The sequence below is a fragment of the Glossina fuscipes genome, unplaced genomic scaffold, assembly GCF_014805625.2.
Source record: "Glossina fuscipes isolate IAEA_lab_2018 unplaced genomic scaffold, Yale_Gfus_2 133, whole genome shotgun sequence".
Classification (NCBI taxonomy): Eukaryota; Metazoa; Arthropoda; class Insecta; order Diptera; family Glossinidae; genus Glossina; species Glossina fuscipes.
Window position 1 is genome coordinate 422,200 of NW_023998476.1, and position 13,484 is coordinate 435,683.

The window sequence follows — 13,484 nt, forward strand, 5'->3', positions numbered from 1 at the left end:
TTAGGCCGATAGCCTTAGATGCTAGTGCTTTTAAGAGTTTAGTCTTAGAATTTATTTCTCTGGCGAAATTAATAATAATAATAATAATAATATTAGAATTAGAATTTTATTTAATAATTTTTGATAAGTTTAATTTAATCTTTTGTAATTTTTCAATTTATTTCAATGTTTGTTGGAGAGCTTGCGAATTGGTTTTAATTTCACAAAAAGACGTTAGCTGATTTTTTACATTAATGGGTTCTACAAACAGAAAATATCAGTTCGGAGAAATCGTTGCCAAATAAAAGTTGAAAAGTTGAACGTTGTATAGCAACGCTGTTACTGTGTTTTTCAAGACATGTGTTAAGCAAGAGAATTATGTGAAATTAGCGCAAACTAACTAACTTATGTATCGTAAAACTAGTTTTTTGTTTACATAAAGTGCAGAAGAATTTTAATATGGCACTTTCGTAATTTAAAAAAATACTCGTGTCAGTATTTTCAGTATTTCCATTAGGCTATTATTTTTGTCGTAACCGCTATTATTTTTGTCGTAAGCTCTGTTATTTTTGTCGTAAGGATGATGGTATAACCAACTTAACATCTTAGTATGATAACACTTTGAGCTTCTTTAAGAAGTTGTAAAATTTTGCAATAACTATTTCGTTTATTTTTTTCTTTTACATTTTTTTTGAGTTGCGTAGTTGGGTAAGGCTAATCATTAGATACGCTACATAACTTCGCCTAATATAATTATTTAATTATTTTCAACGATTACATTTTGTTTCCTACTAAAGCCAGTCTATTTATGGAAGGACTCGAAACGTGAACGGACCGGTTGCAAATATATTAAAATTAACCTTCTTTTCAAAGACCTAATTATTATTCAACTATGTATTGTTGCCGCGTTCTCCCTTCAACAAATGAAACAGTAGTTGGTATTAGCTTATAAAGGCGGTTGTACAGAAAGTGTTGCAATAAATCGTTGCAACCCATCTATGCCTTTGCATCAATTTAGCATTGCCGAAATCCTACTAATCAGCGATTCTTGTCGAGCTATTTGAAATATTGAAATTTTTTCCATAGAACGAGTGGTTTGAAAAGGGCTTTATAAGGGGATTGGTCATAAAAATGATGCAATCCAATTCCAAAAGTTCTGGGACAAAACGCCTCGTTCTGATACAAACATATATTTTAACACTTGTAAAAATTTTTCCAATATAATAAACTTTCAGGTGCGATTGTTCTGTCTAAAAAATCGTTAGCACAGAGTTATTTTTAATAATTAAGAAAAAATGGTCAATAAAAACTCTTTATCATCGTTACTGAAATTGGCAACGCAGTGTAAGAAATTCTGTTAAATCGTAAGGAATTCTGTTAAACTGAAAAAGCAACAAGTAAAATAAAGCATATATATATAAATAACTTTTTAACTTTATTAAAAATGTTTGGTTATTATTAAAAATACAATATTAAAATTATCTCATTATCTCCCATAATATATGTTGTAGTTTAAGCTATAGTAATAACTAAAAAATCCTCCAAAATGCTTTTATAATTTTAAGCAGACTTACATGCGTGTTAGGAAAGTTACTCAATTCTGTTACAGCTCAAACGTTGCCCATGAATGTCTTTGATAAATACAATTGTACATCTACTTATTTATCTATCGCATACTAGAGGTCTTTGCATTTTCGAAGTGTAAAAACTTGTATACATTAGATCGCCCTATAAGACAGAGTTGCTTGTAATAAATAAGAAAAAGAAACAAAACGTGGCAATACATTCGTCATGAACTCTGTTAAATGGCAAAGCAGTAGCGGAAATCGTCGATACAATATTCCGTGCATGTATATGGAATGGCTTACAGCAACGACAATTCTAGAATGTTGAAGGAAATTAAGAAAAATGATTTTATCGAACTTCCTCAATGTTCAAAGTACGTTGAGCGAATGCTTTGCAGTTTTCAAACCAGTATGTTTATATGATTTAACTACGTCTGTTTTCACTATTTTGAAAAATTTCTTAACCATATTACATGAAAATAGAAAGTTGGAAATGCGAATCCAAATGTTTACTGCAAAAAGATTTATTCATACATACGTCGACATGATGTCTTTTTGCCAGTATGTAATCAATTGTTCAGATATCCAATGAGAAATTAAAATTAATGTTAAAATAAAATTACACGATCTATGTAAGTAATAGGAAAATAATCATGAGAAACGATGAAGTTCGTGAGGTAAATGAGCTCAAGAAAAGCAAGGTGAACTAAAATGTGCTTTTCCCCCTTTTTTTAAATAGCGAAAGCAGCTTTTCGCTTAGCGAATTTAAAGGAGTATAAAATGCATTACGTGCTCCGAAAGTTATTAATAGTCAATGAATAATCCTTCCATGACGCTAAGGCAAAAGAAAGATTCTCACAGTCAATTGAAAGCGTCTCTAAGTTAATGAAAAGTGTTTGAGTAAAAGGAAAATGCTTGAAAAAACGTGAAGTGAGAATGTTACGTGAATTCAAAAATTTTAATCAAAACCGTGATCAATTATAATGACCAATTTGCAGGGGCTTCCACATCGAAGGAAGAAAATTTTCTTATAATGCTCAGTAACACTGGAGAGGAAAATTGAAATTTCGCACTTGTGGCTTTATTTAAGTTTTAAGGTGGTATTAGTAAACAAAAAATAAAAACCACACGCTGGAATTTGTTATAAATTCATCGAGTACGAAAATATTTATTTAACAGCACAATAAAGAAAATACAGCGCAACTGATTTAAGACGCCCGTCTGTCAGCCGTACAAAAAATACTAGTATAAAAATGATTTCGATTATTAATGCGCCCACGATAAACACAATAAGTTGCAAGTGGATTGCGTCGTTCAACCATCTGTTGTCCGAAAGACTGGACAAAATTACAGCGAGCGACAGGTGTGTTGAATAGCACGTATACACACACAATATTAGGCGCTTGCAAGTATTTTGATCATTTTTTCACTTGAAAAACGCATTCATTTAGAAAAAATTGGCAAAATATATATTAATCAAAATATTTTCATTCGTTTTTAGCGGTTTAGCGGAGTAATAAACTACATCTTCCTGATCCCATATTTACGAACAACAAGATTTCATGGTGATGAATATTCCGCTTCGGTGTCGATAACTAGAATAGTGGGGTGTTAGACCAGCATCACCATAAGCTACTAAAAGCGAAAACTTTGAAAACTTTTCTTTGCATTTAATCAACTTTTAAAGTTTCCTTTCATAAACACTTGTAAGTAAACGCGTTAAAAAATATAATATTGACGTTCTTTATTTGAATTATGTCCCATAAAGTTAAACTGTCATTTCGAAAACATAATAATTTAACAAGGGGAAATCCTTCGCCGATTATAAGTGATTGGTTAGAAACCTACAAAAACATGAAAAGTATAAAGAAATGAAATTCAGAGAAATAGTTTCTTCTGATACAGAATGCATTAGTAATCTCTAACAGCTGCAAAACTACTAGGTTAAAACAGATCAATAAACCCGCAGTGACAGATGACAGTTATGCGCACTGAGATGTAGTGAATAGTTTTTGCACATTTTGCATCGCTTTTGTTGTATTTGCGAAACCTACGCTATATACTTTGAAGCTTCGTGCATATTCCTTCTTTTTCTTTGGTAAATTAAAAACAAAAAAATTAATGTGAGTTTTTTTAACGTAAAAATGCATCCCATTTATGCAATCCCGTTGGATTTTCTGTGAAGCCCTAATTATATTTTATTTGCTAATCATGGCATCACTGGTAATTGCAATGCTTTGACAATTTTGCACTACAGTGTTTATGTTATTTATCCGTCAAGAACTTGATAATGCCTTGCTCGTTTTTTAATAACAATAATGAAAAAGTTTGTCGCTTCCATGAAAAAATCTGCGTATTTATGTTAATTCTTAATACTTACTGATTGTGTCTATGTGTGTATAAAATTAAAAAAATTGGAAAGGCATCTTTTCTAAAAAGAAAAGTGTAAACATTTCCTCACATACAAAAAGGCGTTTTCCTCCTTAGAATAACGCAAGTGGAAAAAGTTTAAAAACACGCAATAAAAATAAACAATAGGAAAAGAAGAAACGAAATTATTTAATAAGCACATGTATAATTGTTTAAAAGCAGAAAAGAATTTACGCTATATCTTTTGAGTTCATTGTAATTTTTGTGAAAAGAAAATCATTCCTTTTACGCTGTGCAAATAAATTAAATGCATCGTTACCGCAATGTCTACAAACAACGAAGTGACGCAAAAAGATTTGCACGATTTGTTAGAAATTTTCGAAAAAAAAACATATGAAGCTGGACCCTGTGAAAAAGATACAACGGTAAGCGTAGTTGCCTAACACTTGTCAGAATGTCGGCATAATATATAAGTTTGTCATATCTGTCTTATTGCCACCAAAAGAAAAAAACGTGGTTTTCAAACAATGTTTTTAGGTTAGAATTTATTACCGTTGTTGTTACATGTGCATGTGTGCATATTTGTAATGCATTTATTCTCACCGTTACTACGTATAAACTACGAACGCGAATAAATAAATAAAAGAGAATATATATTTGCAGTTCAACAGTCAACTGTATAAAAAAAACGGTTTTAATCAGTTTTATTATAATAATGTTCCTTGAGCTGGAAAATGTGCCTACGCATGAATATATGTCGGTGTTATCTCTTTTTTATATGCCTTCATAGCTATTATATTACAATGTCCAATTGAGTTTACAATTCTATTCAGTCTATTAATCTGACATTGATCTGGTTGACGCATTCGTCCAAAACAAATTAGTATTTTAGTTGTTATGAAAACAATTATTCACGCATTGTTAGGGTGTCGACCTTTCTTTCTACTTTATCACTATTTGAAAGTATATCAAAAAAAAGAAGTATTTTGCATGTAACAGCAGGGGAACTGTATTTATCTAAAAAAGATTTTTTCTTTTTTTGACCACGAGTATAATGTGCTGGTTAAACAGGTAAAAAATAATGTATAGAATATTTGAATCCCCGATAACTTACTGAAGAGAATATTTATAATATGAGTCCTTCTCCTACATGATATGAAAAATTTGAAATATTAAACTGAAAGAGTCTGAAAAATACTTCGGCCCCTTTAGAGAAGTTTTTTTTTACAAAATTTGGCCACACTTTCAGCCTCTTCAGACTCTTAGTTGCTATTATTTATAAATATCCTTTTTAGCATCCTTTTTGGGGGCTCCTAGTCCTATTCAGTGGTCTTTTAAGCCTAATACGAAGGTAAGCATAAAAGATTACATTTGATTTTCAATATAACGAGTTTAGCTCAAAGTCACGTTGTCAGCGGATTATTAATACAGACGGGCATGGTTAAATCTCGGCTCCACTACTCATGCTGTACTTTAAGCCTTGTATGCGTTGTGAAAACACCTAACATGTCTTAATATGCCTTTTGCGGAAGGTTATAAAGATGGCTTCATTATATTAATTGTTTCATTCAATCTGCCGGGAGAATCCTCTTTACGTCTTTTTCAGTCATATAAACGAAATGACTAAACTAATATTCTTTCACATTTCAACGCAAGTGGTAAACTGCAGCTTGCATGACCAAATATTTTTTTTAAAGAGAAAAAGAAACCTGTTGCTTTCTGTTAGGAATTCATTCATACATACCTCACTCAATACGTAGAAATTTCTTTTACAAATTTGCACAAACACATACGCACTTGGTTGGCGTTTTGAAAGAAATTTCTGTATTATGTGATCTAGATGCTGCTTGACCTGCTTAAGTAGCCGGCATAAAATGAATGAATAAAAGAATACCCTCCGGCATAGAGCGGATAGGCAATAAAAAAAAGAAGCACATTGTTTGAAATTATCTACTTCCAGAGTTGTACTTTCGTACTAAATAATTTTTATATGAACAGTTTAAGCTATTATTGTTATTCCTACGCGACACACAAATAGACACATTAAAACGCCGCTTATTTATTCATTCACTAGATAAGATTTTTACTTTGCACTACTTGCATTCAAATTGTCTAAGAGACATGAAAAACTCATGAAAGTAAAAAGTATAACCCAGTCAATCGACTGGTTAACAATATATACCATGCAAAGCCGATTGGGTTTGTTTGTATGTGTAAAAGCAAAGAGATAGCATTTACAACAAAGTATATGAATATAATTTTTCGTATATCACATGAAACTTGCTTCGCATATGAAATAAGTCAGACAACTTATTTGCCAGCTTGTGTTTTCTGACCGCCCATTACATATAAAGTCTTTAAAATCCGGGTTTAATACAACAATTTTAAATCACAAATTTAGGTCGCCACCATACATATATATATATATATATATATATACATATAAATACTATATATATTTGTACACATGTAATCTCAAAGATAAATAATTAACCGCACATGCAATAAAGCGAATAAAACTACTGGTAGGTATACATTTTATTGCTGCATTTTACTGCTGCTGTCTCTGCTAGTGCTCTTTTAACTTGCGTGTTATGTGAATGCAAATAAACACGATAACAACAGGAGAAATAAATAAATCTTCAAGATCGAAATTGGCCACAGTTATGCACGTTTAACAAGCAAATGAAAACAAAGTTCCTAAGAACGTGAAAAAATATGTATTACAATCGGAGAACATTTAATAAATGCGACTGTAGAGTAATTAAACACCAGCAGCTGCTGTAAAAATACAAATAAAAGAAACTATTTATTTCTTCTTCAGGGGTTCCGTTAAGTAGTTGAGTTGTTGGTTTTCTTCTGACTATTGCTGAGCTGTTGTATCAGGCTTTCAGTTTTATATGTAGAGTAAATTTCAATTGGCACCGATTGCAATGGCAAAGCGCTGGCTTGATTTCGTTTTTCCACTCTATGCTACTTATTTGTGTATATTTAGCAGTAGTTAGCATGAGTGTAATATTGTTTTTATATACATAAAAAAGACAATATTCATGATGCTTGTTCCGATTTTTTTAGTTTTATGTATAATTTTATTTAAAGCACTTTTTGTTGTTGTTGTTGGTAAATAACATGTCGCATATTTGCAGAGATATACTAAATTGTTTTCAAAAGTATAACTGCATAAATAAGATGATATTGAAACTATCTACGCAGCAAAGTGCTGTGACAGCCGATATTTTGTGTTACGTTTTTCAAGTCTTTCTTTTTTCGGGCTTTGCTAAGAAATTGCTAAAGCTGTAAGGATCTGAACATTCTTGAAATTTGTTCTGAAACTACTATGTCTAAACATAAAGAGCGGAAAAGGTTCTATTAAGTGATTTACAAAAAATGCCAAAAAATGTTTTTTTTTTTTTAAATAAAGCTTAATGCAATTCAAATTATGTGTCGAGTTATTGAAAAAAATTATAAAGTAGAAATAATTCCGAAGACATGAAAACCTTCTAGAAGTAAACGCAAAACTCACAGCTCGAGCAAATTAAGACAAACTATAATAATAATAATATTATTTCAATAAATTTCTGATTCGTGTGCTTGTGATCTTTGATGTAAAATACTGAATTTCTCTACGATGGTGTTTCATCGTAATTTTTAGATTTTTCTTGCTATTTACTTTTTTTCTACTTGTTTGCCTGACTTTAACCGTTTTGCGCGATCCTCTTTTTTTCATTGCAGGAATATGAGATTATGAGAAATTGCGAGTTCCTTCTTAGACAAGATTATACACTAATTGTGCTTGACAACATAAATGGTTCATTGAGCGCCTGCTATCCGAGTCGTATATATATACCGGAATGCGAACGTCAGAATTGCATGACATCGACAATATTGACAAACAATGGTGTATTAATCCATTCATCGTCTGCATCTGCATTCTCCTGTAGCAATATGGGTTCATCAAACAACAGTATTCATGCTTATGTAACATTAGCCAAAACATTAGAAAAATGCCCCAGTCAAAAGTCCTTTCACAGCCTGCTTCAACAGCAGCAACAATTCCAACATTCGCCGCAAACCATGGGTAGAAAGACATTAACAGCCGAGAGTGGCACAGCTACGACAAACAAACAAAACACAATCTATGAAGATCTTTATGATGCAAGCAAAGTCCGTGAATTAGTTACAACTGCTAAATACGCAAGATGCCGTCAACGTTTCGTGGTGCCGGTGATTATGTATCGTGGCAAATACATTTGCCGATCAGCCACCGTATCAGTACTACCGGAAACGTATGGTCGTAAGGTGGTTGATTGTGCTTACGACTATCTAAGTGGAACTTACAACGATCGCGCCAACAATGTAATAGACGATGAAAATAACGAGCACGCCGACGATATGAATGAATCGTCGCCATTTTCTTATAGTGAAGCAATTAAAAGTGATGTGCAATTGTTGAATTCGTTGTATGTAACGACAATCGTTGACTTAATGGTAGAAAAAAGAAAAGTTAAATATTTTATGACGTATGTTGTCTTCATAAACATGTTTTAAAATTTATGTTTTCAGTTTCTGTATTTTTAGCGTATCGTCTTCAGAAAAAGCAGATCCTGAAAATCATTATGAAAGTTTCAATATATTGTCTTTGCCTTATCCGGGTTGTGAATTCTTTAAGAAATTTCGCGATAATAATTACGTAGCCGAAAATCTGCATTACAATTGGAAACAGTCGTTTAATGATGCCATTATAAGTATTCCTAAACTTGGACCGGCTGCAGACTTGGATATAACATGGTCCGAATATAAGCAGTGGGATTTGGTGCTGATCACACAAAATTATCTTAAAGCCTGCCTCAAATATATACAGGAAGATAATTCCGGTCTGCTCATTCATTGCATTAGCGGTTGGGATAGAACGCCACTCTTTGTATCTCTAGTGCGGTTATCTCTGTGGGCAGATAATCTTATACATCAATCGCTGAACGCTTTGCAGATGGCCTACTTCACTTTGGCTTATGATTGGTATTTATTCGGACATCAACTTCCTGATCGTTTAAAAAGAGGAGAAGACATCATGTTTTTCTGTTTTCATGTGCTTAAATTTATAACTGATGATGAATTTAGTATTGTAGAAAATAGGTAAGATTCATATACAATTTATAAATGATTGATATTGAAGATTGATCTGCATTGGGGTAGAAAACGGCTAAAAACATCGAGCAGTGGCAGTGGTAGCAGTAATAGTGTTGTTATTATTAAGTCTGATTTCTGTGAAGACGAACCCCTTAGAGAGTAAGTATATTTCGCTGAATTTTTTATTTGTCTGTAACTTAAGCATATTTATCGAATTTTTTTTTCCTTTAAGAGATATTATTTTGAACCATGATCAAGATAGCAATGAAAGTTTTTCCGCTATTTCCTGTGATATCGCTATAACAGAAAATTTTTACACAAATTCTTCACATATCAATCAGACATTTGCTAACTCTGTGACGAGCCGATCACCAAATCCCAGAAGGTATAGTATAGTTTATGTTACTCTCATCCTATAAGTTCGCTTTTAATTGCATTATATTTCATTGATATAGGTCAAAAACTAGTCCCATCTCCGTGCCCGGCGCTAGCGCCACGCGCCAACGTCAAGAGTCGACTTCATCAAATGGCAGCTGGCAAGTCGTTACAGATACCGGCTCTATTGATTCTTTGATGAATAGCAGCAATATGATGCATTTCATTTCACAGCAACAGCAAGATAGCAACTCAATTAATTCCAGCCATAGCGGGAACAGTGGCGTTTGCTTAAACGGTGGTTACAACATTGCAAATACACCAAGTAATGCCAGTAGTAGCAGCGGAGGCAGCGTAAATGGTCTCAATTTCATAACACACAGCACAGAAAATAGCAATGCAACTCTACCAACCAAAGCTGAGTGTAGTTTGTTAGTATGGTTTTAACTATTTGCTTTAAATGTTTTCATAATTAAATTTCGATTTCAATTACAGACGTAAACAACGTTTGAATGCGGTGCGAACAGCTTTCATACAAGCCTATGGCAAAACTATAGGTCTAAAATTTAAGGAAGGTTCTAGTAGAAGTATTTCCACTCTAATGGGTAATCTGACTGACCAATTTTTCTGAGAGCACTACCACACTGCCACCATTACCACTAAGCTGCCAAACATCTTCTTCATCTTCAATTGAAGTGTAACATCGGCTAACTCACACTTCTCTACAAAATACGAACGAAATGAATCGAATGCTTTAATTTATTAAATTTATTGTTTGTGATTTTGCGTAATTATTTTTTTCTAATCCTTTAAGTCGAAACCTAATATTTTATTGATATATAATACAAATTCAACTTTATCGATAATGAAATTTATAACTTATATACGTATTTTTTTGGGTGCGTTTTTATCCCATGAAGTGTGCGCAATATTTAGCTTCAAATTTTATAACACAAAAATTGTTCAAATCTCAAACATAGCGAACGAAATTATTACAATATCTTTGAACAATCGACCGTTGGATGTTAACGGTACGAGATGAGAGACGACTACTTCAGCAAACATGAGCAGCAATTGCTTAGGAGATAAATGTCTACACTCGAATAAGTAAATCTATTTGCTAGCATCCAAATACATTAAAAGTTTATATTTCCGTTATCATAGTTGAATTATAATTAACTGGATCTCTTCGATGCTGATTAATGCTTCCTTAAATTTAATTGCTAGGTATATATACTTGACTGGAAAAGTACTTACCAAGTGATTATGTATAGATTCAATAGAATTTAAGGCTTATTTTCATAAATGGCATTTTTTGAGGAGTTATTCATAAAGCTGATTTTTACAGGAAAAGGAATACTGTCAATACTTATGAGGAGAAGTGGGCGTCATCGCATATGAGTCAGCTCAGTCGGGTACCAAGATGGTAACTACTGCAATTTGTAACTTATAAAAAATACGACCTAAAGTCTCCACTTTTCGATTAGAAAAAATTTTTAAAAGAAATACAATTTAAAGTCACGGCCCTCTCTTTAAATGGATGCAAAAAGTGATCGGTAAAAAAATAAAATCGATATCCCTAGTTGCTTTATTTATATCCGCTTGAGCGATCGAGTAGGCAAGAGTCTTGACTAGCAACTAAATGGACGTGGGTCTAAATCTCAAGTGCGGTAGAGTTGTTAATAAAGCCAAAAGCCTTGGATTTTAGTTTAAGACTTTAGTCTTAGAATTTATTCTCCGGCTAAATTTATAATAATAATAACAATTTTTATTTATGTTTTTTTAAAGTTTGGAATGAATTGACAAAATATTGAGCACGAATTCTTGGAAGTTAATGTTTTATTTATATATAATAGATATTCGAATTCGTCGAAGATAATATTTGTAAAATTGAAATGATGTGATAAATATCAACGAATGAACAAAGCTGTGTTGGTTGTTTAAATAGAATCATCACTTCGCTTTTCATATTTTTAAACGTAAACTAAAAAAACAATGAGTCCAAGAAATATAAAGCATTCAGTTTTTGAATTTTTTCATTTTCGATAGAGGCATATAATCTTCCATATTAACGCGTTTTACTTTAACACGGCAAGATTTGAGATGCTTTTTGACTTCAGTCAAAGGAATCCATTTGGGAATATTCTTGTGCTTCTTGGACGAATCCACTTTTTCCAAAAGACGATTTTTTATGTCCAATTCATTCATTTTACGTTCCTGACTATAAGCCAAATCGAACACCTGCCTGAATCCAATTTCCCGAAGAAATTCTTCAGTCTCCTTACTGACATCTTGTCGTTCGGCGTCTTGCATTTTTAGCGTGGCCCTTAGCGATAGCTCTTCACTCAGAATCAAGTCAATCATTTCAAGTTCTAAAGCTAAACGATCCTCTAATGGCAGTTCGGCAATTTGAGACATTTGCTCTCGTAAATAGTTTTGCATTGGATTGTTAGCTTTCTTATGTGGTCTTACATTTTGATCTTCTAGTTGCACGCTAATCTTGATCACTGCTTGCCGTAAAGAGGGAGGTATAGCCTCTAAGTCATAAGCCTTGCTTAGACACTGTATGAGTGGCTTCAAAGCTTCCCAACGACGTTGAATATCCGACGTCGAAAAGCCAGCATTAGGGTCGTTTTCGTAGCTACGATTAAAGCTGGCATTGATACGCTTCCATGCCCACTCAGTGTAATCAGGATCTTTGTGAGCCTTCACACGACAATTGTACAGAAATGGATAACGTAATATCAAGTTCAAGAGTTTTCCATCATTCAAGACCGTTTTTCCCTCTGCATTCACATTCGATATATTTAGCACTTGTACACTGCGAATATCCTCAGCCATTTATCATTTAAATTATTATTATAACCTTTTTTTGTTATGTTGAGTTTGATGCGACAGTGTTTAAAATAACTCCGCAAAAACACAATTTTTGATAATTTGCATAAACCCAGCAATTTCTGCAATTCAATATTTTCATAAATATAAAATTTATATTAATATGATATAATTACGATGAAGCACTCGTTTCTGTTCTGTTCTATTCTATTGACGTGGGGAGTCTGGAGAAGTGAACATTGTAAATTAAATAGCACGTTTTTTAATGTGGAGTTGTAATTAACTAAGTCAACAGAAGCACAAAACAACAGCAATCTCGTTTTTCGATTATCTTTTACAGATGCATTGATAGTAATCTTGTTGTTAAAACAAAATTTGATTTGATTATAACACAAATTCAATAGTGTGAAATGGGAGAATACACCGACGTTGTCATTTCATAGAAACAGTATTCAAAATATGGCATGTCAGTTGAGGTCCAATTTTAAAAGAGAAAGATTTCCCAGCACAGAACCAATGTTGCCAGCAGTAAAATGAATAAAAAACAACAAATACAACAATCGTCTCAGCTCTCAGCAATTGTACAGTAAAGTCAATTTTGTAAGAAAATTTTACTGAGCAAGTGGTAAGTAAGATGAATTGACGAAACGTGTTTTTGAAAATAATACGATGTGTTTCTATAAACAAATAGTAATTCAATTGCAACTCTGAATAATCAACAAGTGGTCCGAATTTGGTAACATCTGAGAGTAATTGGAAGAGCGAGCCCGAATTTGGTCACATCTGAGAAAATATTGAAATAGTCAGTCTGCATTTGTTTACAATCGAGAATTCGACATATATGCCACAAATCTATTGGCTTATTCCATCTCCATTCAACATACCAAAAAAAAAAAAAAAAAAAAACATTCGAGAATAATTGAAAAAACGAGTCTGAATGTGGTAACATTAATGAAGTAATTCATTAATATATGGTTCGATTCTTCGAAAAATAAATGATCGATTTGACGATTGTTAATTTTTCGCGCAGGATTTCAAATATTTTTTTTATGATATTTTATTAAATTTTTTATTAAGACGTCACTTTATCGTTTCTGTATGAGTGTATCTAAACAGAGAAATATTAAATGAGTGCGAGTGAATAAACTATAGCTATTGCATTGATATATTGAATGCCTTCCATCACCACCCACACTTGAAACAACACGACATTTAGCACATGGACTACTTCCC

The 13,484-nt window shown here is 32.6% G+C and overlaps 2 protein-coding genes across 4 annotated transcripts; one reads left to right on the forward strand and one right to left on the reverse strand.

The window, feature by feature from the left end:
• The first annotated feature begins 3,805 nt into the window (after window positions 1–3,805).
• LOC119640970 (myotubularin-related protein 14) lies at window positions 3,806–10,229 on the forward strand. 3 transcript variants are annotated; one of them, XM_038039371.1, is made up of 7 exons: window positions 3,806–4,339; window positions 7,647–8,434; window positions 8,493–9,047; window positions 9,108–9,200; window positions 9,274–9,426; window positions 9,497–9,847; window positions 9,912–10,227. In XM_038039371.1, exons 1-7 carry the CDS (start codon window positions 4,238–4,240, stop codon window positions 10,045–10,047), a joined length of 2,178 nt encoding a protein of 725 aa, XP_037895299.1. In that variant the 5' UTR covers window positions 3,806–4,237; the 3' UTR covers window positions 10,048–10,227. The 3 variants fall into 3 exon arrangements, with proteins under 3 accessions (XP_037895299.1, XP_037895302.1, XP_037895300.1); XM_038039374.1 differs by having other exon boundaries at window positions 9,497–9,851; window positions 9,912–9,996; XM_038039372.1 differs by lacking the exon at window positions 3,806–4,339 and adding an exon at window positions 7,133–7,519 and having other exon boundaries at window positions 9,912–10,229.
• A 972-nt stretch (window positions 10,230–11,201) lies between these two features.
• On the reverse strand, window positions 11,202–12,690 carry LOC119640921. The gene is made up of 2 exons (XM_038039275.1): window positions 12,428–12,690; window positions 11,202–12,373 (listed from the first exon to the last, which is right to left on the reverse strand). Exon 2 carries the CDS (start codon window positions 12,255–12,257, stop codon window positions 11,436–11,438), a length of 822 nt encoding a protein of 273 aa, XP_037895203.1. The 5' UTR covers window positions 12,258–12,373; window positions 12,428–12,690; the 3' UTR covers window positions 11,202–11,435.
• Between the last annotated feature and the right edge of the window lie 794 nt (window positions 12,691–13,484).